The sequence below is a fragment of the Aythya fuligula genome, chromosome 12, assembly GCF_009819795.1.
Source record: "Aythya fuligula isolate bAytFul2 chromosome 12, bAytFul2.pri, whole genome shotgun sequence".
Classification (NCBI taxonomy): Eukaryota; Metazoa; Chordata; class Aves; order Anseriformes; family Anatidae; genus Aythya; species Aythya fuligula.
This window is the reverse complement of record NC_045570.1, coordinates 18,957,923-18,981,383: the sequence shown is the minus strand read 5'-3', so window position 1 is coordinate 18,981,383 and position 23,461 is coordinate 18,957,923. Positions and strand designations below refer to the sequence as shown.

The 23,461-nt window shown below is 65.3% G+C and overlaps 1 protein-coding gene across 1 annotated transcript in view; it reads left to right on the top strand.

The window, feature by feature from the left end:
- GSE1 (Gse1 coiled-coil protein) overlaps positions 1-23,461 on the top strand; it is a 92,617-nt gene that overhangs the window by 25,477 nt on the left and 43,679 nt on the right. Inside the window, exon 2 of the mRNA XM_032195961.1 lies at positions 4,188-4,353. Coding sequence (XP_032051852.1) covers positions 4,188-4,353 — 166 coding nt within the window. The remainder of the gene's footprint in view (positions 1-4,187; positions 4,354-23,461) is intronic.

The window sequence follows — 23,461 nt, the reverse complement described above, 5'->3', positions numbered from 1 at the left end:
CAAATTGCTGCCTGCAGCTCGTTAGCGAGCTGTCACGGGCGCTGTGGCTACGGCGGGTGACATCATGTCACCGGGGGGGGGGACACACGGGAGGGGGACAGCAAAGGGATGGGGGTCCTTGGGATGGGGGCACGGCCGTGCCGGGGTTCGGGATGGGGTCAGGGCGGGTTCCTTGGGTGCCACCAGTATGGCACCGGTGTCCCTCTGTCCCCTGTCCCTTCCCGTGCAGGTGGGGATGAGCGTGGCCCCCCCGGGGCATGAATATATTGTGTGGGATCACGCCCCGGCGTCCCGCTGGCGCTGCTGGAGGGCTCGGTGCTAACCACAGCCCCCCCCCGTGACAAATGGGCCCCGGCCGTGCCCACGCGGGCACCGTGCCGTGCCGCAGGCTGCCCGCTGGCACCGCCGTGCCATAAAACGGGGGGGGGGGATCGGGGGGGTACTGGTGATGCTCAGCATCACCCCCTGCATCCCATCGCTGCCGGGGACCACCTGGGTTGGGCACGTCCCCACCTGGGGAAGGGTTAACGTCGCCGGCGTCTCCTTCTGGCGCCTTTTGTTTCTTCTTTTTTTTTTTTCATTTTCTTTCTTTTTTTTTTTTTTTTTTTTAATTCCCTTCCCCTTTTTTTAATTACGGGTTAGCGCGGCGGTAATTGCAGGTTCCAACTTTCGGCGAGCAAACACGGCTGGGAAACTTTAAACACGGCGCTGGGCGCTCAGCACCGGGCTCCGGTCCCCCCACAGGGTCCCCGGAGAGCGCAGCGGGGCCGTGCCGGCGCTGAGCCGCAGCGGGAGGGGGGCATCTTGAGGCTCAGCCCGCTTTTTGGGGAAAATCCTCGGCTTTTCAGGCCTCAGGAGGAGGAGGGAGGCGGCGACTTCCTGGAGGGAAGAGCAGCTGAAACCGTCTGGCCTAACAAGTGGCTGGGGCTGCGCTGAGGGCGGCGGTAATTGCGCTGGGAGGCTGCCGGCTTGCGGCGATAAAGCCCCAGCGTGAGCTGGAGGGCTCGGCGGCTCCGCCGACAAAGGGAGCCGGGGGGGAGCCTGCTCACTTCAGCCGTAAACACTCCAAATGCCTTTTTATTTTTAGTGCAGCCTCCTCGCACGGCGGCGGCGGCGGTGGCGGCGGGGGGAGGACGGCTGCGGGGATGCGGGGGGCTCGGGGGCGGTTTGCGCCCCGCAAGCCTGGCGCTGCGGCTTGGAGCTGCCTGCGGCACCGCTCCCTCTCCACGCCGAGCCTCCTCCTCCTGTACCCAGCCCTTAGCATCCCCTGCAGGCTCAGGATGAGGCCCCCTTCGCGCCCATGCAGCGCTCGGGCGTCCTTGCTTGCAGGGCTTTGGGTGCAAGGTTTGGTGCCCGGTGCCAAAAGGCACCGCGGGTGCTGCTGCGCCCGTGCCAGGGCTCGCCGAGCTCCGGGGTGGTTGGTGCCAACCAGATTTAGGGTGCCTGGGGGGGACCTGGCGGTGCCGGGGAGCCCCGTGGGAGGCGTCACGGCTGCGCCCAGCCACCCGCCCCAGCAGCAGGTGAAGCTCAGGGGAAGTGGAACGGGGAAGCCGCGCTTTCTGGTGTCCCGAAGGCACAGGAAGCGCGCGGCTGCGTCACGGCACGCGGCAAATCGCTCGCCCCACAGCAGCCCTGCGGCGCCACGGCCCTCCTGGGGCTGGGAAGCAGCACGGCTCCGGCATCCCCACGGCACAGCGGCGCGGGCTGCATGCTGCCCCTGCGCTCACCCCCTTTGCAGTGCTGTTTTTGCAGCGCTGGCCCCCCCGAGCTGTGGTGCGAGCCCTTTGCTTCCCCTCTCCGTCACCACCGTCCCCAGAGCCGTGCGGTGCCGCAGGTATTTGGGCTGGTGACGGGCGCAGGAGGAATGCGCCCTCGGCCAGGGCACGGGGAAGGACGGATGCAGGGATTGCTGCTCCCTGCCCTTGCCTCTCCTTATCCCCTCCCCGAGGCCGTGTTGTGACCCGGCTCCAGGTCTCCCTGTTGTTTGCGGAGAGGCTCTGCGGGCGGAGATCTGGTGGCAGAAGTGGCACGGCGGTGTCGGGGGGAGCTCCCCGTGGGTGCCATCCTCGCCGGCTCCGCTCTGAGGCTTTTCTCCCCACCTTTTATCACCCACAGAATCACCACGACGCCTTCCTCTGTATCCCCTGGGCATGCCTGGCAGGGGCAGGGCTGCAATTGCTCGGTGTCACCTTGGTGTCACCTCTCCATGGACCTGAACCCTGCCTGGGGCCATGACCGGGTCCCCAGCGGGGCTGTCTCAGGCTCCCCTCCTGCCTCAGGGAGGTTTTGCTTCACCCCTCTGCCCACCCGGACTCCCTCACCTCTGCCCAAGCACCTCGGGGTGCTGCTGAGTGGCCGAGCCCCCAAATCAGCCCGCTGGCCTCTTAATTGGGAGCGAGACTTTGAGGACACGGCCAGGGAGGAGGCCCCCCTCCGAGAGGGGCTGCTGGGCGGCTTTATCTGGGCGGACAGATCCCTCCTAATTGAGCAGATATTCCATGTTCGCAAACAGATGGCTTCTTTGCATCAATTATTCCTTATCTGGGGAGCCGGGGATGATTTGCTGACAGATAGCGCAGGGTGAAGCCCAAGCGAGGAGGAGGCTCGTGCTCCGCGCCGCCTCTTGCCCGGGGCTCCGGCTGCTCCCTGGGGGGTCCCGGGGGGCGCAGACACCGATAGAGGGGGGGGTTCCGGGTGCCTTTTGGGCAGGCAGCACCCGTCCCAAAAGGTGGGTTTGCATCTCGGCATCTCCTGGTAGGAAAAGAGAGGGGCTCGGGGCTCCCCGGGGAGCAGGATGCACCCGTGTCCCCCAAATCCCCCTCCCCACCTCGCCCCGGCTGCTGCTCCCCCGTTGCTCAACGCCGCTGTGACGCATGACCGGGGATGATTAATGTTAATTAATGATTAGTTCCTCTAGGTATCAAAGAGTGCCTCAGCCCTCTCCCTTGCCCACAGGTAGGGGATTGCTGCGACTGCATCCCCGGGGATCCGGGGCTTCGCCTGTTTTTTTTCCCCGGGCACATCTCCCTGGTGCAGGGCAGCACTCGGGGGGCTCCTGGCACCACTCTCAGCTCTTTCGGGGTGGGGACTGCTCCCTGGGCTCGTCCCCTGCTCGTTTCAAGAGCCTCTTTCTATTAATCCTCAGGAAGGGAAGGAGCATCCCAGGGCAGGCAGTGGCACGGCGCCAGTTGGAGCCAGCGCACGGTGCCACTCGAGGGCTCGCGGGAGGCGTCGGGCGCTGGCGGCTGCGCGGCGCTGCCATATGGATCCCATAAATTAAACCTTTCCAGGAAGCGAGCGGTAAATTTATACGTCTGCTCACATGTGTGGCTCGTTGAGGCTAAGGGCTTCCCAGCAAAATTCATGTGCCATCCATCTCACTTAGGCTCTCCGGGTTTATAGGACTAATCCTGAGAAGAGAAAAAAAAAAAAAAAGACAAAACCAACAACGGGATCGACGTAAAATCCCCTCCACCTGCACCTCTGGTCCCAAAACCGGGTGCTGTGGGGCAGGAGGGGATGTCACCAACCCCGGTGGAGCACCGTGCCCCGTGTCCTGCCGTGCCAGGAGCTGTAGGATTGCTGCCCAGTGTGGATGCAGCACCTCGGGGATGTTTTGCCGGGAGCCGTGGGGGTCGCCGGGCACGAGCAGCAAACCCCGCTCACGGCCCCGGAGCGAGCAAAAAGCAACAGATCTCCTTTTATTTTATTTTATTATTATTTTTTTTAATGTTTATTTTCAGGGCTGCGAAAGCCGCTTTGGCAGGGAGCGAGGGCGCTGGGGGTGTGAAAACCCCGTCCCCACCGTTGGCGGCGCGGTGGCCTCCCCGCAGCCCGCTGCCGCCTCTCCCAGCAGGAAAGGCGAGGGGGAGTTGTTGATCCCGGGTAAACACCGGCCGCTTGAGTAATCGGTAGCAGCCTTCCCGGCCAGCTGCTGCTCGCCGGCAGAGGGGACGCCGGCTTTGATTCATGGCCCCCCCCCGGCCCTCCCTCTGCCCTCCCCCTCGAAGCCTTTTCCTTGTCTCCAGCTGTAGCCCCGCGGCGCGCGGCTCCCCGCGCCGGCCACGTGCATCTGCCGCCAGGAAAACAAAAGCATCCCCTGGCCCCGTGGCCCCCGTGGCCCTCTGCGTCCCCGTGGCCCCGTGGCCGTGCCCCCAGCGCTGAGCCGTGTCCTGCTTTTCTTCCAGGCGGCCCCCCCTTCCCTCGAGACGCCCGTCGCCAAGCCTGCCACCGCCGAGCCCCGGCACCGGCCGCTGGGCACCAAGGAGAGCCCAGGCGCAGCCCCGGATCCCGGCCCCGAGCGCAGCCAGAGGACGGCTTTGGATGCAGAGGGTGCGGACGCCGGAGCTACAAGTAGGTGCTGCGGGGCACGAGGGGGTCCCCGAGCCCCCTCGCCACGAGGAGGTTTTGGGGATGGGGCGCCGAAAGGCACTGAAATTTTGGGGAGGTGACCCCGGTGCCCTGCCCGCCGTCCCCAGGGCCGTGAGTCAGGCCACGGGCGCCGCGGGGAGCCGCAGCGTTGGGCAGGCCCCGTTGGGGGCCGAGCTGGGGGGAAGAGGGAGAAGCCCAGGGGCTGGGCCGGGCCGCAGCTCCCAGGACTCGGCCGCCTCGTCCATCAGGAGCGGCAGCATTTTTGGGAGAGGCATCACAGCACGCCTGCTTCCCGCCTGCCGCCTCCCAGGACCGGCTGGTTTGCCAGCCCTTCCCGGCAGGCACGCTGTGCCGTGCCGTGCCGTGCTGTGCCACACCGTGCCGTGCCACACCGTGCCGTGCCACACCGTGCCGTGCCACACCGTGCCGTGCCGTGCCAGGCTGCTTTGATCCAGCAGCAGCTGCCAATGCCAGCTCCTGGCGCTGCGCTGGGGACAGCCGGGCACCGCAAGGTGCAGCGGGCAGGGAGCCAAGGCAGGCAGTGCCACCCCCCCGGGGCACACGGTGGGGTTTTGTGCCCCCCTCCGGCCCCCAAGAAGGGCAGGGCTGGGCGCTGGGGCGCCGTGGGCAGACTCAGCCGTGCGGCAGCCCGTGCGCTGCGTCCCCGAGGGAGGGGGGGGACCGAGGGGAGAGGGGGGGGGCAGGCTGCATTTGCAAGCTGCTCACAGCCCGGTGCGCAGGCAGGCTGGGAGCTGTGGCCTGGAACGGGCCTGCCGGAGTCAGCGCTGGATTTATTACCCTGCCAGTGGCTGCCGGGCAAAGGTGACAGTGACTAATGGCTTGTTACACGCCTGCCACATCTCATCTGCGCGCCGCGGCCGGGTGCTGGCGTTCCCAGCCCCGGGCTCGGCGTGTGGGCAGCCTGCGCCCGCCCTGCCTGCCCCTCGGGGACGGGGGCGAGCCGCCCCCCTCGTGTCCCCCAGGCAGCTCGGAGCGGGTGCCGGTGACATCTGGGCACGGGAATCCTCAGGCAGCCGTGGCTGAGCCGCCGGCACCGCGTCCCCTGAGGCTGGCACAGCTTTGGGGACCCCGGGGTGTCCCCAAGGTGCCACCGCCGTGTCCCCAGGCGGCCCAGCCGGCCAGATGCTGGCACAACCCGGAGCTTGCCGGGGAGGGGCCGGCTGGCCTCGTGTGACACCCGGGGCTTTCCAGCACCGATGAAACTCCTTTGTGGTTGCAAAAGCAGAGCCACACTTGTCACCTCTGTCAGTGCCGCCGTCCCCTCCCGCTGCCACCGGCAAAGAGCGCAGAGCCCAGGCCTTCAGCCCCATGCAGGTGCAAGTGACAGCCCCCCGGGGACATGGGACCTGCTCTGCCACGGCCACCCACTCCTCTCTTTGTGTCCCCTTTGCCCCCTTCCCCTTCCAGCTCTTCCCTGTGTGGTTTTGGGGTGGAAAGCTGCTTTTTGCCCAGTCATGGAGGCGGCTAGAGGGGGCTCGGTCGGGTGCTGGGCCCAGGATGGGGCTTGCTTTGTGCCGGCTGAGGTTTGGGTGAATCGGGCTGCCAGACTTTAACGAGCCTGAAATCATTTCGTTATTGCTTTGGAACACGATTTCCAGCAGGCGCTCACTTGGCCAGGTACAGGCAGGGTTTTTGGGGAGCCAGCTCCTCCTGTCACCGGGATTTTTCAGCACTGTGATCCTGGAGGCTTCTCGGGGAGATGCTGGGGGGTTTCTTGCCTTTTTTATTATTATTATTATTATTATTATTATTTTGGAATATACACACCCCATATTTCATCGTTGGAACCGGCCAAAGCTCCAGCACTAATTTTGGAAAGCCGGCTCGCGGAGGCACCCCGGCGTGGCACATTTCAGCCTGAGGAATTCGGGTTCGGGTCTGGCAGAGTCCGGAGAGCTGGGAAAGGGGGGGCTGACAACGGGAAATGCTGAGGGGGCTCGGGCATCGCCCCCATCCAGGCCAGCTCCAGGTGCAGGCGTGCGGCACCGTGCGCGGGGACGTGTGTGTGCGTGAGCGTGGAGATGCTGACAAAGCCATAAACCCATTCACTAGGAAAATTAAAAAAAATTAACAGGCATTGGCTCGCTCTAGATTAGTAAAGGCAGCGAGATAAAAGTGGCTCTTTATACCTTGTGAGAATTGCTGATAAGGGCATTTGTTCCTCCGGATCCTGGAGAAAGAATGCCATGAAAATTTAAAATAGAATGGGGAAAAAAAAGGAGGGGGGGGGGGGGAGGAATGGTGGGGCTGGGGGAGGTGGGGGCGTCACGGGCAGGGTGGGCACCACGGGCAGGGGGGCACCATGGGCAGGGGGTGCTGTGGTTTTGGAGCGGTTGTGGCTGGATGCTGCCCTCCAGCCCCTCTTTTAGGGTTTGGGGGCACTCGGGCTGGGTGCACAGCAGCCCGGCTCAGCCCCCCCAGTATTTCAGGGGTTGTTTTTCCCCGCTGTGAAGCCGCCCCTGCTGTGGTCTCCGCATCTCCTCCCGGAGAGCTGCAAGTTCATGGCCGGCAGCGCTGGGCCCAAATTCCTCTCCGGAGCCTCGCGGGCTGCCCCGCACGCCGGACAGGCTCGGCAGGACCTCGACCTTCCCCGAGGACTTGTGCTGCCTGTTAAGGACCGGCGGTTTCCCTCGCTGGCCACGCAGCTCATTTTTGGGGGCTCTCCAAGCCCCTCGGTTACCAGTGTGCGGGCAGAGCCCCGTGGAGTTGTGGTTGGGGTGGCACGGGGGTGGCCACCACCATCCCATCCCCAGGGAGGGTGCTGGTTGCTGGGTCCCCCTTTCTGTGCCCTGTGCAAGGGGTTTTTGGGGTGCACGGAGGGGGCTGGGTGCCAGCATCCTCACAAACAGCACCCCGAGGTGGTGCCAGCCCCGCGGCCCCCCTGTGGGGTCTGCGTTGATGCCAGCCCTGGGTGCGTGGGGTGGCACCTCCGTGGGGTCCTCCCCGACCAGGAGGGGATCCCACCCGTGCCCTGGGCTTGGATGGAGGTCCCAGCATGTGGGGAGGGGGGGGGGAGACCCCATTTGGGGTGGGGGTGGAGGCCGTGGCCCCGCTGCCCCTATCCTTTGCCCCCCCCTCCCCACTGATGCTGGGTATGGGGTCAGCACCCAGCTCCTCACCCCACGCAAACCAACGGCTGCCCCCCATTTCCCCCCAAACCCCCCACCCCCCTTTCCCCACTCTGCCATCATACAGCCCCCCCCTTGGCACCCCAATCCCCTTGGGGAGGTGAGGGGGGGGGTCCCTCAATCCCCTTGGAGAGGTCCCTCCCCATCCCCACCTCCCCCCCCAACCCCCCAGCTTTTCCAAGGGGGGCGCGGGGGGGGGTTGACCCCAGCTCCCCTCGGGTCCTCCCCCCTCGGGAAGGTGCCAGCCGGGGCCGCCCCCCCGCGGGGCGCTGCCCTGCCCGGCCCGGCCCCCGGTGAGTCACGCTCCAGCCGTGCGCTCCCGGGGCGGCGGGCGGGCGCCGAGGGAAGCAGGAAGCGGCGGGGGAAGGCACGGCACGGCTCGGCTCGGCACGGCTCGGCACGGCTCCTCTCCGCTCCCTTTCGCCCTGCCGGGCCCCGCTCCGGCGCCTCCCGGTCCCCCCCCGTCCCCTCCCCATCCCTCTGCGCGCAGCGCTCCGTGCCCATCCATGGACGAGCGCGGCCCCCGGTGGACGGCGCGGCCGCTGGGTGAGTGCTGCGCCCCCGTGCGCCCCCCCCCGGGACCCCCCCGGGTGCCCCCGAGCTCTGTTGCCCCCTCCCCGCGGTCCGTTTTACGCCCCCCGACCCCTTCACCCCATAACAGCACTGGGGTGGGGTGGGTGCCCCCGGCCTCTCCGAGCCCCCCCTCTCCAAGCAGGAGGGGTGCTGGGGGGGGGCAAGGTGTGGGGGTGACAATTGGGGGGTGCCCCCCCTCGGTGACCCGCCTGCTGCGCCCCCAGGGGGGCGCACGGGGTCGTGGCACCCGGTGGGTGCTGCCTGGCTCTTGGTGGGTCACCGGGTCCTTGTGGGGGGGGGGACAAGGGGATTTTTGTCCCCAAGGTGAGGACGCAAGAGGCCACCCCCGCTGCGCCGGTGTCAGGGTGCTGGGGTTACCCTGGGGGTGCCACCAGCCTCTGGCAGTGACCTTGGCACGGCTCCGTGCCCTGCTCTTGGCACTCTCCCCCCCTCGTTGTAGGGCTGGGCCTCGGTTTCCCCACGGGGCAGCGGGCAGCCCGTGCCTTACCGCCGTCCCCAAACGTCCCCGGCCACCTCCGGGAGCCTTTTTCTGCCCTCTCCGTGCCGGGGGGGGAGCCCGGCTAACGTGCGCCGCGTCGCCCTTTCCGCGGGGTGAGGTCACGGCCTCCCAGTCTCGCCCATCTCCCGGGCTAATCGTCTCCCGGCGTGTTTATCTGCTCGGCTCCAGCCTCGCTCTTCCAGCCCTGCCTTGCCCTTCGCCCCGGGGCCCGGCGGGTCGCCTCGCCGGCTCCCTAATAACCTGGGCGCTTCGGCACCTGGGTGCCCTGCCCCGTCCCCGCTCCTGCTTTGCATGGCGAGGCCGCGGTGGGTGCCAGCACCCGAGGTGGGTGCCAGCTCCCCGTCCTCTGGAGAGCACCCGCTGCACCTCCTGGGTGCAGCAGAGCGAGTGCCCGGCCTTCCTCTTCCTCCTCTCCTCCTCCTCCTCCTCCAGCCAAGCGCGGCGGAGGCTCCCCAGCGGTCGGAGGGTGCCGAGGGGGTGCTTGGAGGGGGGCGTCGGGGTAGCCGGGCGGGAGCAGCGGAGGAGTTAATGGAGGGAAAAGGCAGCGGGAAGGCAGCGGCGCCTCTTCCTGCGAGCGCCCGCGCGCCTGCGCGCCGGCCGAGCAGATGGGTGAGCCTGTGTGGTTTGTGGGTGTGCCCCCGCGGGGCCGGCTGCGTGCGAGGCAGGCGTGCGCAAGGCCGCGTGCGTGTGCGTGTGCATGGGGTGTGTGTGTGCGTGCGTGTGTGTGAGCCCGGCAGTGTTTGCCTAACCTTGCGGGGAGGTGCCGGGTTTGGGGAGGGGGGGTTTGGCATGGCCACGCTGGGCCAGCTGGGGTGTGAGGCTCCCGTGCAGCGCAAGGGGGGTGTTTGGGGTGTGCGTGCACACGCGTGTGCGAGCATTTTGAGCCCTGAGGGCACGCTCGCAGCTCCGGGTGGCGTGTGCTGAGCGCTGCTGGGGGGGGCCGCGCACCCAGGGGGGCGCAGCCGTGTGTGCGCACCGGTGGGAGCGTGCACGAGCGTGCACACCCAGGCCTTTTGCAACGAGGGGAGCGTGTGTGCATGCGTGTGCGTGTGTGTGTGTGTGTGTGTGTGTGTGTGTGTGCTGGCTCCGGGGCAGGGAGAATTACAGTGGAGACAGTGGCTTTGGCGGGGGGCCAGGGCTCCCGCCGTCTCGGGGAGGGTTGGGGGGGGGGGTGGAGATGGGCAGGGTGCCGCGGGACGCGCAGCTCGGCGGTGGCAGCAGGACGTTTTTATCGCTTCCTGACACGCTCACGGCCCTGCGTGGGGCTGCAGGTTTCGGGGGGCAGCTCTGGAGCAAGGGGTGGGGGGGGGTGTTTTAAATCTCCCCTCTCCTTGCTCCTTCTCCAGGCCCCCAGGCCCTCTTTGGCACCAGAGTGGGGTCGGGCAAGGAAGCGGGTGCTGCAGCAGGAGGAGGGCTGGGGGCATTTGGGGGGGCTTTATTTTGGGGTGGGGGGGTCTCCACCCACGCTGGCTGTGTCTGGACGGGGTGTGCTGGGCGCAATGGGGTGTTTCGGGGTGGGGAGCACCGTGCCGGGGGTCACGCTCCCGTCCCCAACTCCTGTCCCCAAGCCCCAGCTGTGGGTGTCCCGGGGAGGAGGGGAGGGGAACCGCGTGCCCTGGGGGGGTCACGGGGCAGCTTTGGGGTTGGCCAGAGGTGCCGGAGGGGGGGGCGAAGGGCAGCGAGGCCAGGGGTCGGGGGGGGGCCGCGGGGACAAAGCTTGGCAGGGCGCGAGCGCGCGTGGTTCGGTGTGACCGCTCCGGGAAGGCTGCCAAGGGGATTGCCCTTGAAATAGCACTTTCCGTGCCCTGGCTTCCCTCGCTGCTCAGCCCGGGGGGTGGGGGGGGGGGCCTGCGGTGACGGTGATGGGGGTGTGGGGGCCTCTCAGCTCCCTGCAGCCCCCCCCCCCTTTGCCATCCCGGCACCCGAAACGCGGGCGGTTGCAGCGGGAGGAAGCGCCCCCGTTGCTCCCGCGCCGATAACGCGGGCGCCTTATCGCGGGGCCTCCTGCAACACGGCCCCCCCCTTGCCACCAACCACCCCCCTCCCACCCCGCTCCCTTATCTGCCTCCCCTCATCTGCCTCGGCCGTTGTCCCCGGCTCTGCTCACGCCCCCCCCTCGGCCCCCACAACGCCCACGGGGTCGGCCCTTGGGCGGCCGCCGCGGCCCCGCTGCTTGGCAGCCTGCCCCCTGGCTCCTTTTTGAAGTTGGAAATCCATTTAAGTCAAGAGGAGGGAAAGTTATTGCCGCTAAAGCCCCTCGCCTTTAGCACTAAATCCTCTTTGCTGCTCCGCCACAGCCTCTTAGCACCGGCGGGGCCGTGCCGGTGTCTCCACGGGAGGGGGGAACCAGGCTGCCGTGCCCCCCGTCCCCGGCACCCCGCAGCCTTGCCGTGCTGGGAAGGGTTTTTGGGGCTGGCAGCGAGCTTTGGGAGCATCGCCACGGCCTGCTGCCACCTCCTTGTCCACGCTGACCCCATCCAGAAAGAGGTTTCTCCGGGTGGCACCGCTGCTTTGCCCCCCCCGTGTCCCCAAGGCCCCTGTGGGGTGGGTGGCACAGCGCGGCAGCTCGCCCCCCACCCCGATCCCATGCAGCGGGGGCAGGCTGAGAGCATTGGGGTGAGCACCAGGAGCGTGCCCCCAGCCCTCTCCATGCCATCCTTTTGCTCTCAGTGCCCAAAATCCCTCTCCACAACCCCAGGAGCCCCCCCCCGTGCCCCCACACCCCCCCATCCTGCCACCCCCCGGGGGCTGCTCGTGTCCCCAGGTGCCCAGGCGAGGCGGGGGCCGCGCTCCCCCAGGTGCCTTCGTGTCTCCAGCACGGAGAGCTCGCTGGGGCGGCGCGGCAGCGATTTGATTTGATTATTTTCCCTTCTCCAGAGCTGGCGATATTTAAATATTAATGCCTGCCTCTAATTGCTGTGTCAGAGGAGCGGGTGCAGGGTGGGGGGGGGGGGGGGGTGGGAGGCAGCGCCAGCTCGTTTTTTTGTTGTCTGGGGGAGTGTTTGCAGAGGGGGAGCTGTTTGGGTGTGTGTTTTTCCTCCGCGGGGATCCGCTCGGCCCCGGAGCAGCGCCGCGCCGCCGCCGCCGCCTGGGTGGCACCTCGGTGTTGGGTGGCCTCGGGTGCTGGGGATGGGGACAGATGGGTGGCAAAGGGAGGGAGCAGCGCGCCCGGAGCCGGCGTGCGGGTGACAGCCGGCAGCTTCCTGGGGCCGAGCTCCTCCTCGCCCTTGGACACGTCCCCACTCCCCGGGAAGCCGCCGCCAGCAGGAGGAACGCAGGCGAGGTGCAGCAGGCGCCGTGGGCGGCGAGCTGGGGCCGTGCCCGGCGTGCTTCAGCCTGGCAGATGGAGGAGCCGAGGGGGATCCGTGCCCCAAAAACTGGAGGGAGGGGGAGCGAGGAGCTTGGAGGAGAAGGAGGTGCCCCGTGAACCCCATCGGGGTGCGCGCCGGGGTGCCATCGGGGTGCCACCCCTCCGCAGCCACCCCGGAGGGCACCAAACCGTTCGGCCTGCCCGGCCCCCGATATTTACGGCATCACCAAATCGTGCCACCCCGTCAAAAAGGAGCTGCGGCGAGCCCGGGGAGCTCTGCACGTGGCGGGGCTGCGCGAAAACGGGGGCGCGCGCGCAGCGCCGGGGCTGGAAGAGTTAACCACAGCCTGGGGGGGGGGGAGAGAAAGAGAGAGAGAGAGAGAGGGAGAGCGCAGTCAGATGCTTGTGCGCTCGCTTCCTGTAATAAAGCGCACGCCGGCGTGCTTGTCACCTGCTCTCTGTTGTGCTGCCAAGCAGCAGACATGCCGCTTCTTGCTGCGGGCCCTGGCGCGCTCTCCTCGCCGCCTCTCCTCCCTCCCTCCCTCCCGCCCCGGGCGCGCGCCCCGTGCCAGCGCGGCCTTATAGCAGGTGTTTTTGGGGAGGGCGCGCCGTGCCTGTTGCCGCACGCCCCGTGGGGGTGGAGGATGTTTAACTGTTCCTCGTCGTCCCCCCCCACACACACCCCGCTCCTCTCCGCCTCCCCCCGGGGCGTAGCGGCACCGCTGCGGGTCAGGCCGGTGGCGCCCAGCCCGAATTTAGGGTTTGGGGCGCGCGGCACGTGGGGCGCACCGGCAGCTCCTGGTTTGTGGGTCGTGGATCCTCCCGGGGGTTTTATGGGGTGTGGATCCTCTCTGCTCGCCCTGAAAGCTCTCCGGAGCCCCCAGCGGGTCTGATCGCCCCACAACCAGCGACCCCCCCGCTGGGGGAGCAGCCAAAACGTCGCCGTCCCCATTAACCCGCCGGCGCTGCTGACCCCAATTGCGGGGAACTGGCGCCCTGCAGCCTGCTGGGTGGAAGGGCCAAGGCTCCTTTCGGCTCCCGGGGAGGGAATTTTGGTTCTTTGGGCCAGCGGGTGGCTGAGGCATCGCATCCAACCTCTGCCTGTCCCCCCCACGGGTGTCCCCCCCTTTGGGGACCGCAGCTTCGCGCCCCAGTGCAGCGCCGGCTCCCGGCCCCGGCTTTGTTTGGGCGGCGTTAGGAAGGCGCTGGGCTGGGGTCAAGCTGTGGATTCATCACTTGTTGGAAGACTTTGCGGAACAATAAAGGTGTCTGCCTTTATATCTGCTCGTATTTTATCCCCGCCGCGGCCTTTCCCCAGCGCCGGCCGGGATTTACGGCGGGGGATATTTTAACGTGTCGAGGCGAGATGGGAAAGCCGAGGCCGCCCGCGCCCCCCCAGCCCCCCTCGGCCGGCTCCCCCCCTCCCCACGCCTTTGCATTCAGTGCCTGTGCGCTGAAATATTTACCTTCCAGCTCCTCTGACAGTTCAAGCCGTCTCGTGAAGCAAAGGTTATTGAACTGCGAATGTTATGACATTACATTTTTGTGTCTGCACTTTCAAGATGCGTGATGCAGCCTGAATGATAAGTGATCTCGGGGTTAAGGGTGGGTTGGTTTTTCTTTTTTTTTTTTTCTTTTTTTTTTTTTTTTTCTCCTCCTCCTCGCCCTCCCTTCTGCTCTCCTCCCCGGCTCGGCGCGGGCTTTTGGCTCTGCTGGGACTTGATAACGCTCCCTTTTATTGCCCTGCCCGTGCATTCCTGCAGGCGGGCTCCCTGTGCTCGGTGCTGGGGGTGTGGGGAAGGTTTGGGGCCGCAGATGGGGCAGCGTGCCTCAGTTTCCCCATCCCTGGGGAATGCTCGAAGCACTCCGGCCCTGGTGCCTGCTTTCAGCCTCCAGAGGGTGTCCCTGGGTTTGGGGGTGTCACGGCGCCTGCCCCTTTTTTGCTCCGAGCCGTGCTGCGGGTGCAAGAGGCGATGCTCGGCGCTCACCGGCACCAACCTCGCGCCCCCACAGTTTTGGGGACCACCAGGTGACCCCAGGGGACATCAGGATGGGGACAAGTGCCAGCGGGGGCTGGCCCGTCCTGTACACACTAGAGGGCAGCAACCAACTGGAGCAGCAGGCGTGGACTCGGTGGTCCCGGGGATATTTGGGGGCAAAGCGTCCAGATTTGGCCCCATGCCGCGGGTTTGCAGCGGGGACCTTAAACCAAGCGGAGGCCCTGAAATGCAATCAAGCAGCAGGGCGAGGGCCAAGCAGCCACCCCGACCTGCGGTGTAACGCCGTGCCGGGAGCAAATTAACGAAGTTATCCCACAAACGAGGCCGCTCTCGCTGCCGGTGGATCGCATCTGCCCGTGCCCCCCGGGCTCCCCTCTCCTCGCCGCCCCGTCTGGGCTGGAGCCGCCAGCTCGGCCCCGAGCGCCCGGAGATTTATCTCGGCGTCTGCCCCCGCTCTCTCCGAGATGCCGGGGTCGGGGCCGGCCCGGCAGCGCTAACACAAACCAGCTGTGGCTGCGTGCACGGGGGGGCCGCCGGCGGAGAAAAAGAGGTCAGGGCCCGGGAAATTAAATGTTCATAAATGTAGGCCCAAGCGCTTAAAAAGTAGGGCAGTGCCATTAAATCTCATTAAAGTTTAATACCTATCAGTGCCACTTCAGGCAGCCCTTGGACATTGCTTTAATTTGATGGGTGTTAAGGGAGAATTATCAAATAATTGTGCTGGCTGGGGACTTGCTTTTATCGTGTTACACGGAAAGCTCTCCCGGCTTTGTGCCGCACATCAAAACAGCGCGGGCAGGTATTGTTCTGGGGAGGGGGAGCTTTGTAAGGGGGGGGCCACCACCGCCGCCGCCCTCACCGCCGGGCGAGGAGGAGCGAGGGATGGGGGCTGTGAGGGACGATGGATGGGGTTGTCACAGGGCTTAGCAGAGCCCTAATGGCATCACGGGGTGGCACCGGTGGCCCCAAGGGTGGTGAGGGGACAGCGAGCATCCTGCCAGCCCCAAAGGTGGCAAGGGGATGGCGAGCATCCTGCCGGCCCCACGGGTGGCACGGGGACGGCGAGCATCCTGCTAGCTCCATGGGTCCTGCGTCCTCCTGGGCGGTGCTCAGAGCTGCCAAATTTTGGAGAGGCTGTGGCACAGCAGGAATTGCTGGTAGAAGGTGCACGGGGACAGGGATGGGGCCGGGGACGAGACGCAGGCGCAGCTCCGGGGCCGAGCAGCGCCGTGCGGAGGCGAGCGCGCGGCCCCATGCATTTTTTATAGGGTGCGCCCAGGGTTATTTTTATTTCCTTCTATTTTTTCTCTCACCCCCCCCCCCTCCGCAGCCGTAAAAGTCCCAATTGATAAAGAATTAGTGCCAGGTCGTTAGTCCTGGTTTTTATGAGATAACCCGGGCGCAAGGTGCTGGCGTGTAAACGCCGGGGCCAGGGGAGCGCGGGGAAGGGGAGCGCGGAGCCGCGGCCATGAATTATTCAGCAGCGCCTGATTTCACATTATTCTCACTGATACTTTTACAACCTGTCAGTAAATAAAAAGATTCTACATTATTTATAGAAATGGACCCGAATTGGTTAGGAGAATTTACTGTTGCTATTATTAGGGGCTGCTCAGCACCACGTTAATGAGAGCCAGGAAATGGCACGCGCTGCTTTCCGCCAGCTCCGTGGGTCCCCCCCAGGCTCTCCGGGATCTGGGGGTGCCCCTCGGAGCCGTGCCAGGAGATGGGATGGGAATGTCCCCTCTGCCTGGCTGGGACTGGGGTCACCATCAGCCTTGGGGGGGCAAAGGTTGGGTGGGGACATCTCCTTTTGTGGGGACAACTCATCGATGGGGACATCTCACTGGGGATGTCTCCTTTTCTGGGGACATCTCCTTCTTGGCTGGGGACACCTACTTGTTGGGGACATCTCCCTTATGGCCTGGGGCTGTCCCCACACTGGGTGCCAGCCCAGGGGCTTGCCGGAGAGGACGGCTGCCCCATGCACAGTGCGGTTGGCAGCCGGCAGCGGGACAGCTGGAGCTGGCACGGCGAGGTGCCCTGAGGGTTTGTCACCTCGAGGATTTGTCACCCCAAGGATTTGTCACCCCGAGACTTCACCGTGCCCAGCTCTGGGCCCCCGGGAGGATTTGTTGGGAGTGGGATCACCAGCAGCCCTCCCCCGGGGCGGTGCAGGACGGTGCTGCACGGGTGCCGACCGTCGCGCATCCATCCTCGCATCCCCAAACAGCCCCCGTGGTGGAAGCAACCCCCAAAATCAGACAAGCTGGGGGGCCGGGGTGGAGCAGAGCGGAGATGTGGGACACGTGTGGCCCCCCTCACGGCCACGGCAGCCGGACAAGCGGCCGGGCAGCCGAGCCGAAACCCAAGAAGTTAATGGTTTGTTTCCACTGTCCTAAGGTGCCTGCTACAAGCCCGCCGGTGACAGTTTTATTGGCAGGCAGGCCATGCTAGAAGGATTGGAGGCTATTTACAGTGTTGAGGCCGTGACTTTGTGAGCAGACAGTTAACATAAATTCACATGATGGATCAGTTATCACTTCATTGAACTTGTGGCGGATCCATTGAAGGCTGTGCAGTAACATACTGTTTCCTGGCTCTGCGCAGCGCTGGGATACATTAAATACACTTTATTTATAGCTTACCATTGCTGCACTGTGGGCAGGAGAATGCAGCTTTTGCAACTATCATCTAATTTTATGATGAGCATTAAAGCAAGGCCTATAATTTGCACCTTTTTATTCATTAGACACTGGTGCAGCCATAAGTCAAGAATGCCCAGGGATTTAGATGCAGATCCAGAAGATAAACTATTGACAAGCCAGATGTATTTTTACATTAGTGTGCCTTTACAATAGTTTATGTTGAGAGTGGAATATAAATTGCATTATTAAATACGAACCACTCTTGTAACCGCTGCTTTGCCTGCTTATTTGAAGGAAGGATGGGATGCAGCAGAGCCGGGAGGCTTTGCCCAAAAGCCCTGGGTTTGGAGGGCTCGGTTGGATTCCCTCGCGTTTTTTTCGCCCTGGATGCGCTGGAGCAGAGCGAGCCGGGTGCCTGCCGGGGCGTCCGGGCGCTTTCTCCTCCCGCAGCAGGCGTTTAACCTCAATTTCCCCCTCCTCTTTTGCCCTTCTGTTTTTCGTGGCCACGTCCCCAGCGGGCAGCAGGGGCTGGGCCAGGCTTCGCCCCCGGCACCCGTGGCCGTCCCCAGGGGCTGGCGGTGACCAAGGGACCCCGATGGCCCCGCGGGCACCGACCTCTCCCTCCCCGAGCACCCGGCCAGCAGCGAGTTAAATCCTTTTGTTTCCGAGGCAATACAGTTTATATTATGAGCATGAATAAAAGATGGTTGTGCTAGGGGTAGCTGTCAGTATCTTTGCTGTGTATAAAGGCTTCTACTGTAGCTTGACAGTAAAAGACTGTGTTTGGGGACTGATGTGGTTTCTCAAAGGAGCTAAATAAATAAGGGGCGCTTATTTTTACACCAGTAAAGGCTGCTGGAAATTTAAAGCCCTGTTTATCTCTCCGAAATCGTGCTGTTTATTGTTATCTCGTGGAGGGGGAATTTGCATGCTCGCTAATAATTAACCGAGCCCGGCGCTTCTCCCTCCCCTACGTGCTGCGGCTCCGCCGTTATCGGAGGGGAGGAAACGTTGGCAAACCCAAAGGCAAATATTGAAGGAGCCCGGGCCGGGTGCGGTGCCCCCGGGGTGCCACCGGCTGCTGGGTGCCACGGCGGTGGCGGGGCGCTCCCCGTGTCCCCCCCGGCCATGCACACCAGCATTTGGGCAGCGTTTTGGGGGCTTCCTCAGGAGGGTACGGGCAGGGCAGGAGGCTGCGAGGCCGCGGGGCAGAGCACCTGCCCCTTTGTGCCCGGCGCTAACAGGCGTCCCGGCGCGCTCCCCGCGCCACCAGATGCCGCGGCTCCGTGTGGCGGCACCGTCTCGCTAGCGGAGTGTAACGGGGGAGAGCAGTCGGTGCCTTTGTTTCTCGTGCTCCTCGCCCAGCTGTCACTTCCAGTGATCAGTAGAGAAATCATCACCCCGCAGGATCATACATATGGAACGGGGGCTGTGCGGAATATTTATTGGAACATGTGTCGGGGCCGCGCCGGTCACGAGCCCCGGGTCTGCCTCGCCCCGTGCCAGCCCCCCCGTGGGTGCTGTCAGCCCCAGGGCTGTGTCCCCAGGGCGATGTCCCCAGCACGAACAGACCTTACAGCACGTGGGGGCCGTGGGGAATCGGGGCTGGCTGTGCTCAGCTGCCCCAGGTGGTGCATGGGGCCATGCAGCACCCTCTGCCCCGGGGCACTCGTTGGGTCCCTCGCTTCGCCAGCCTGTCCCCGATCTTGCTGTTCCCAAAGGGTGTCCCCAAACCTGGTGGCAGCTTTTATTGCAGCGTGCAGAGCCCCAGCCCTGGGTCCCCTCCCCGCTGAACCCTCCTTCCTTGGGGACAGGCAGCGCCTGGCTAGGGTCACCTATGGGGTGGCCTTTGGGCTCTCCAAATTTAGCCGTGCACAGGGGGGCGTAAAGCAGGCAGGAGCCTTGGTCCCATCGCTCTCTCTGCGTGCTGGGGCGTGGACAGGGCACGGCCCCGTGCTGCCAGGAGGGACCTGCCTGCTCCAACCCGAGCGGAGACGCTGCCCTCAGGAGCAGCGGGTCCCCAAACGGAGCCTCCCTGGGGACAGGGATGGGGACAGGGAGGGGGAAGTCTCCTGTCTCCGGAGCTGTCAGCTCGGCACCTTTCATGTGTGATGGGTAAACAACGCGGAGCGCCCGCCTGGGAAGGCTGTTGGATCCCTGCTGGTGCTAAAGCAGCGTCTGGCGGGGACGGGGAACGTGCCGCCGCCTGCGCGAGGCACCGCGGACGTGACGCCCCGCTGGGGCTCGCTGCCGCCTGCCTCGGCACAGAGCGCTCCCGGGGGTGGGAGCGGGGGAAAACGGAGCCTCTGGGGACCTCTGGGTGGTCACAGAGGTCTGGAGCGGGGACGTTTGGCTCCCCAAATTGTCCTAGGGGGGCGCAGAGCTTTGGGAGGCTGCAGCATCCCTCGGAGGCACGGGTGCATGGTGCCAACCAAAACTCAGCACCGAAAATCCCAGCCAGCCCCCACATCCCCACATCCCCGCGTCCCCAGCCCTCTGTCCCAGCCACCCTATAGTTTCCAGGGCACGGAGCCGGCTTTCCCAGCCCCGTGCCACGTTGCTGTGGGTTTTCCCTCGCCGGGGACAGCCAGATGCTGCGCAGGCAGCGAGGGGGTCAGCGGGTCCCGCGAGCACATGGCTCGGGGAAGGTGTTGCAGGCGCCTTTTGGCACCCGCCGCCACACGAGCGCGCTCCTCTGACAGCTTTATCAAGCCTCCAGACTTCCCAATTCCATTGTTCCTGACATCTGTTTCGGTAAGTGATTAATTGCAATTAGCGAGCGGTTTGAAAGCCCGTGGAAGAATATTCAGCAGAAAACTCGTCAAGATTAATGAGTGGTGGCAGTTGTCAGAAGGGCTGCTGCCTCGCCGTGACGCGGCGGTGGCGTGGAGGTGCAGGAGGCTGGGCGCCCCCCCTTCCCTCCTCGTGCCCGTGTCTTTCCCCACATTGTGCCCCCCTCCCGGAGAATAACACGGGATGATTTTTCATCCGACCGCATGAATTATCCGCTAATGCGCTATTAATAAAGCGCCGTGGAGTTTCACCGAGATTAGGTCCTAAATCATGCAGAATGAATTTTAATGAGGCCAAAAGACACCGTCATTAGCCGCTCGCGGGGACCTGGAGAACATTCCGGGGGGGCTCACCCCGGGGCAAAGCCCCCTGGGTTGGGGCAGAGGGCTGGGATGCTCTCACCCAGACCCTTGATTTTTTGGGGCTCGGGGCGTGCCGTGCCGCGTGCGTGCAGGGGTGCGCGGCGGCACAGCCTTTGTGCAGCCCTGGCGAGGCGGCTGGTGCGCAGGGAATTAGCTCGGCGGGCTGTGACTCAGAGCAGTGAGCTCTCCAAACACCACGGCCTCGCTGCCGTGGAGGCAGCAGCTCCTCGCCGGAGCCAGGACAGGCACCCGGGGACGCACGTGCGCGCTGCCTGCCCCGGGCACCCTCCTCCTCTTCCTCCTCCATCTCCTCCTCCTCGCTGCTCCAAATTCCCGAAGGAGCCGGGGGCCTTTTGGCCCCGCAGCGAGTTTCCCAACCCTTTGCTCTTGGTGTGGCTTTGCCCGTCCGGGGCGCGACATCTGCTTCTGCAAAGTGTTTTTTAACGCTGAGGTCAGGGCAGCTCGGCAGCCGGGGCCTGGGCGGGCTGCGGTGACTTCTGGCCTGCAAGCAGATGGCTCCGGCATGCCCCGGGTTACCGCACCCACGAAATTCCTCGGTAACAGCCCGTGACCGGAGGGTGTGGTGGGGGGAAGCATCCCTCACCCCCCCCCTGCGCCGCTGCGCTCAGCCCGGGAGCATGCACGGGGCCACGCGCCTGGCCCCAAAGGGAGCAGGGCAGCGGGGACGGGCTCCCTGCCCTCCCCTTCCCCACGGGGAGGGAAATATCCCTGCAGGAGCCAGGCTTTGCACGGCTTTTCCCCCCCAACACAGGCAGTGGGGGCTGTAGAGCCCCCCCGCTTCTCCCCAGCGTTGATTTTATTGCCTGGATTTTCTCCTGGCCCACGTATCCTTGCCCGGCTCCAGCTCCCCAGCACCGGGGAGGGCTCGGGGCTTGCGCAGGGAGTCCCCTTCCCCTGCCGCCAGCCTGGCCCTGTCACCTCCCGGTGATTTATTGCTCTTTTGGACGAGGGGGGCAGCGGGGCAGCCCCCGCGGCCGCACAAGCCGCGCCGGAGGGCAAGGGGTGGCAGGGGTCGGGAGGTCTCGCCGCCAGCCGCCCTTTGTCGGTGGCCGGCACAATGACCCGGCGCAGGCTGTTTGCTCGCCACGGCGGGTAATTACCGTGCCGGGAGGGGAGGGGAGGGACACGGGGGGGGGTCACACACAAGCAGAGGCTCCGTGACCCGCCGGCGGCGAGGCCCCCGCGAGGCTGGGGCTCGTCCTTCCCCTGGCACCATCTGCTCGGAGGCGGCCGCTCCGCGCGAGCGGCGGGGCTGCGGCTCCGGCGGCGGCGCGGCGCTCAGACGCACGGACAGATGGTGGTGGGTTTGAAGAGGTAGAGTGTGTACTTTGTTCTGGAGAGCTTTGGGGAAAAAAAAAAAAGAAAAAAGAAAAAAAAAAAAAAGAGAGAGAGAGAGAGAGAGAGGAGAGGGAGGAGGAGACGTCCTCCCGTCTCCCCCCTCCGCCCGCCACCGTGCTGCACTTTGTAGTCGGGAGCTGGGGGCTGTCACCGCGCCAGGGCTGGGGCTTCAGATGCTGGCACCTGTGGGGACAGGGGTCGGGATGGAGGGGATGGGAGCTGCGCAGGGTCCCCTGCTCGCTGTGCCCTGAGCCACGGAGCTGTTAGGGGGGGTCCCAGCGAGGTGGCGATGCCCTTACCCCCGCGGGGTCCGACCTTGGCGTGCGTCCTGCTGCCGGCACGGCACGTACCCGCCCGCGAGCGGTGCCAGCTGGGTCGGGGCTGATGCAAGCGGCGTTCCCGGGCGAGCCCGGCCGCTTCCGAACCGGCTGGGGCGGCCGGCGGCAGGGAGGAGCGGGCGTCGGGTCCCTGCAGCGGTGCTGCGGACGCCGGGCGCAGGTGGGGCGACGCGGCGGCTCCCCGGGGCGCTGCCGACCGACCCGCCGGACTCGCTGGGGGAGCCTCGGCGGTGGCGTGGCTTGGCGGCTTGGCTCTTGTGCAATAGGTGGGGCCGGCAGCTTCTGCGGCCCCGCAGACGCCTTTTCACAGCGGCGTCTGCCCGCCGCCGCCCGCCGCCGGACCTCTTTCGACGCCCAAGCAACGGGGCCTCCCCGCGGCCCCCGGCCAGGGTTGGGTGCGCCGGCACCGCGCCCGCCCTCGCTCGCTGCTTGGCTCGCGGGGCGAGCACCCCGGTGGCCCTGTAGCCAACGTGGGGGGGATGCTGGAGCAGCGTGGCCATGCCTGAGCACTGCGGTGATGCCGGAGCAGCGGGTGTTTGCAAAAAAAGGGCTGCGAGCAAGTGGCTTTTGGGGACACGAGGCTTGGGTAAACATCCCCACACGGTGCGCAGGGAGGTGCCCAACCTCAGCGCGAGGTCCCTGCTCGTGGAGCAGCCGTTTGGGGACCCCAACCCCGCTGCCTGCCCCTGCCCTCCACCCCGGGGCCGTGCACGCCCCAAGCGCGGCCGCTGCACCGCCGCCTTTGCTGCCTGTTAATTACCGCCCGCGCCAGGTCTGGCCCCGCGTTACACTTCATTACGCGATTGCGATCGGGGCCGCTCCTCCCTCCCGGCCGACTCCGGCTGGATAATTAGGTGTGTGTTCTCCCGCGTGCAGACAGACACTTAATACGGCTTTAATCACCTGCTCCGGCGGCTCCCACCCACTGCCCTGCGCCCGCACGGAGCCGTGCCGGAGCCGCTGCGTTTCTGCTGCCGCCTGAAACTCGCGTCCGGGGTAATTACAGGCTGCGGGTGCCCGCTGCAAACGCCCCATGCAAATGCTTGGAGCAGATGCAGGGTGCGAATGCGCAGTGCAAGTCAATGCCCGGTGCAAACGCCCGGTGCAAACGCCAGGTGCAAATAACTGGTGCAAATAAATGCCTGGTGCAAATCAATGCCTGGTGCAAATGACTGGTGCAAACGCCTGGTGCAAATGCCCGGTGCAAATAAATGCCTGGTGCAAATGCCCTGAGCAAATGCCAGGTGCAAACGCCTGGTGCAAATAAATGCCCGGTGCAAACACCCGGTGCAAATGCCCTGTGCAAATGCCAGGTGCAAATAAATGCCTGGTGCAAATGCCCTGTGCAAATGCCCTGTGCAAATGCCTGGTGCAATTATATGCCCAGTGCAAACACCTGGTGCAAACGCCCGATGCAAACACCTGGTGCAAATGCGGAGTGCAAATACCTTGTGCAAATAAAAGCCTGGTGCAAACTCCTGGTGCAAATGCCAGATGCAAACAAACGCCTGGTGCAAACGCCTGGTGCAAATAACTGGTGCAAATAACTGCCTGGTGCAAACACCTGGTGCCAATGCCCGGTGCAAATACCTGGTGCAAATAAATGCCCCGTGCCAATGCCTGGTGCCAACTCCTGGTGCAAATACCTGCCCGGGGCCAGTGCCATCGGGGCTGGGGCTCCTCCTGCACAGGGGAGCCGGAGCAGGCGGCCCGCCGGCTCCTCGCAGGTGTAGGCACAGACTCTGCGGCGCTCGAGCTTCTGTGCGGCGGGCGCGTGCCAGCACACTGCTGTGCCTTGCGAAGGTAGCAGCCATCTGCACTGTGATAAAAAGCCCCGAGGATGATAAATAGACAAGTAGCACTTTTATTGGATTGCAGTTTCGAAGCAGCCACTTTGGGTTTGGCACGGCGCTAACGACAGACTCGGCGCGGCGCTGAGCCCCGGCCGGGGAGCGGCCCCTGCTCCGGGGAGGCGGGGGGGGACAGGAGCAGGGCTCTGATTTTGGGGAGGACGTGGCTGTGCCCCACAGGTGCTGCC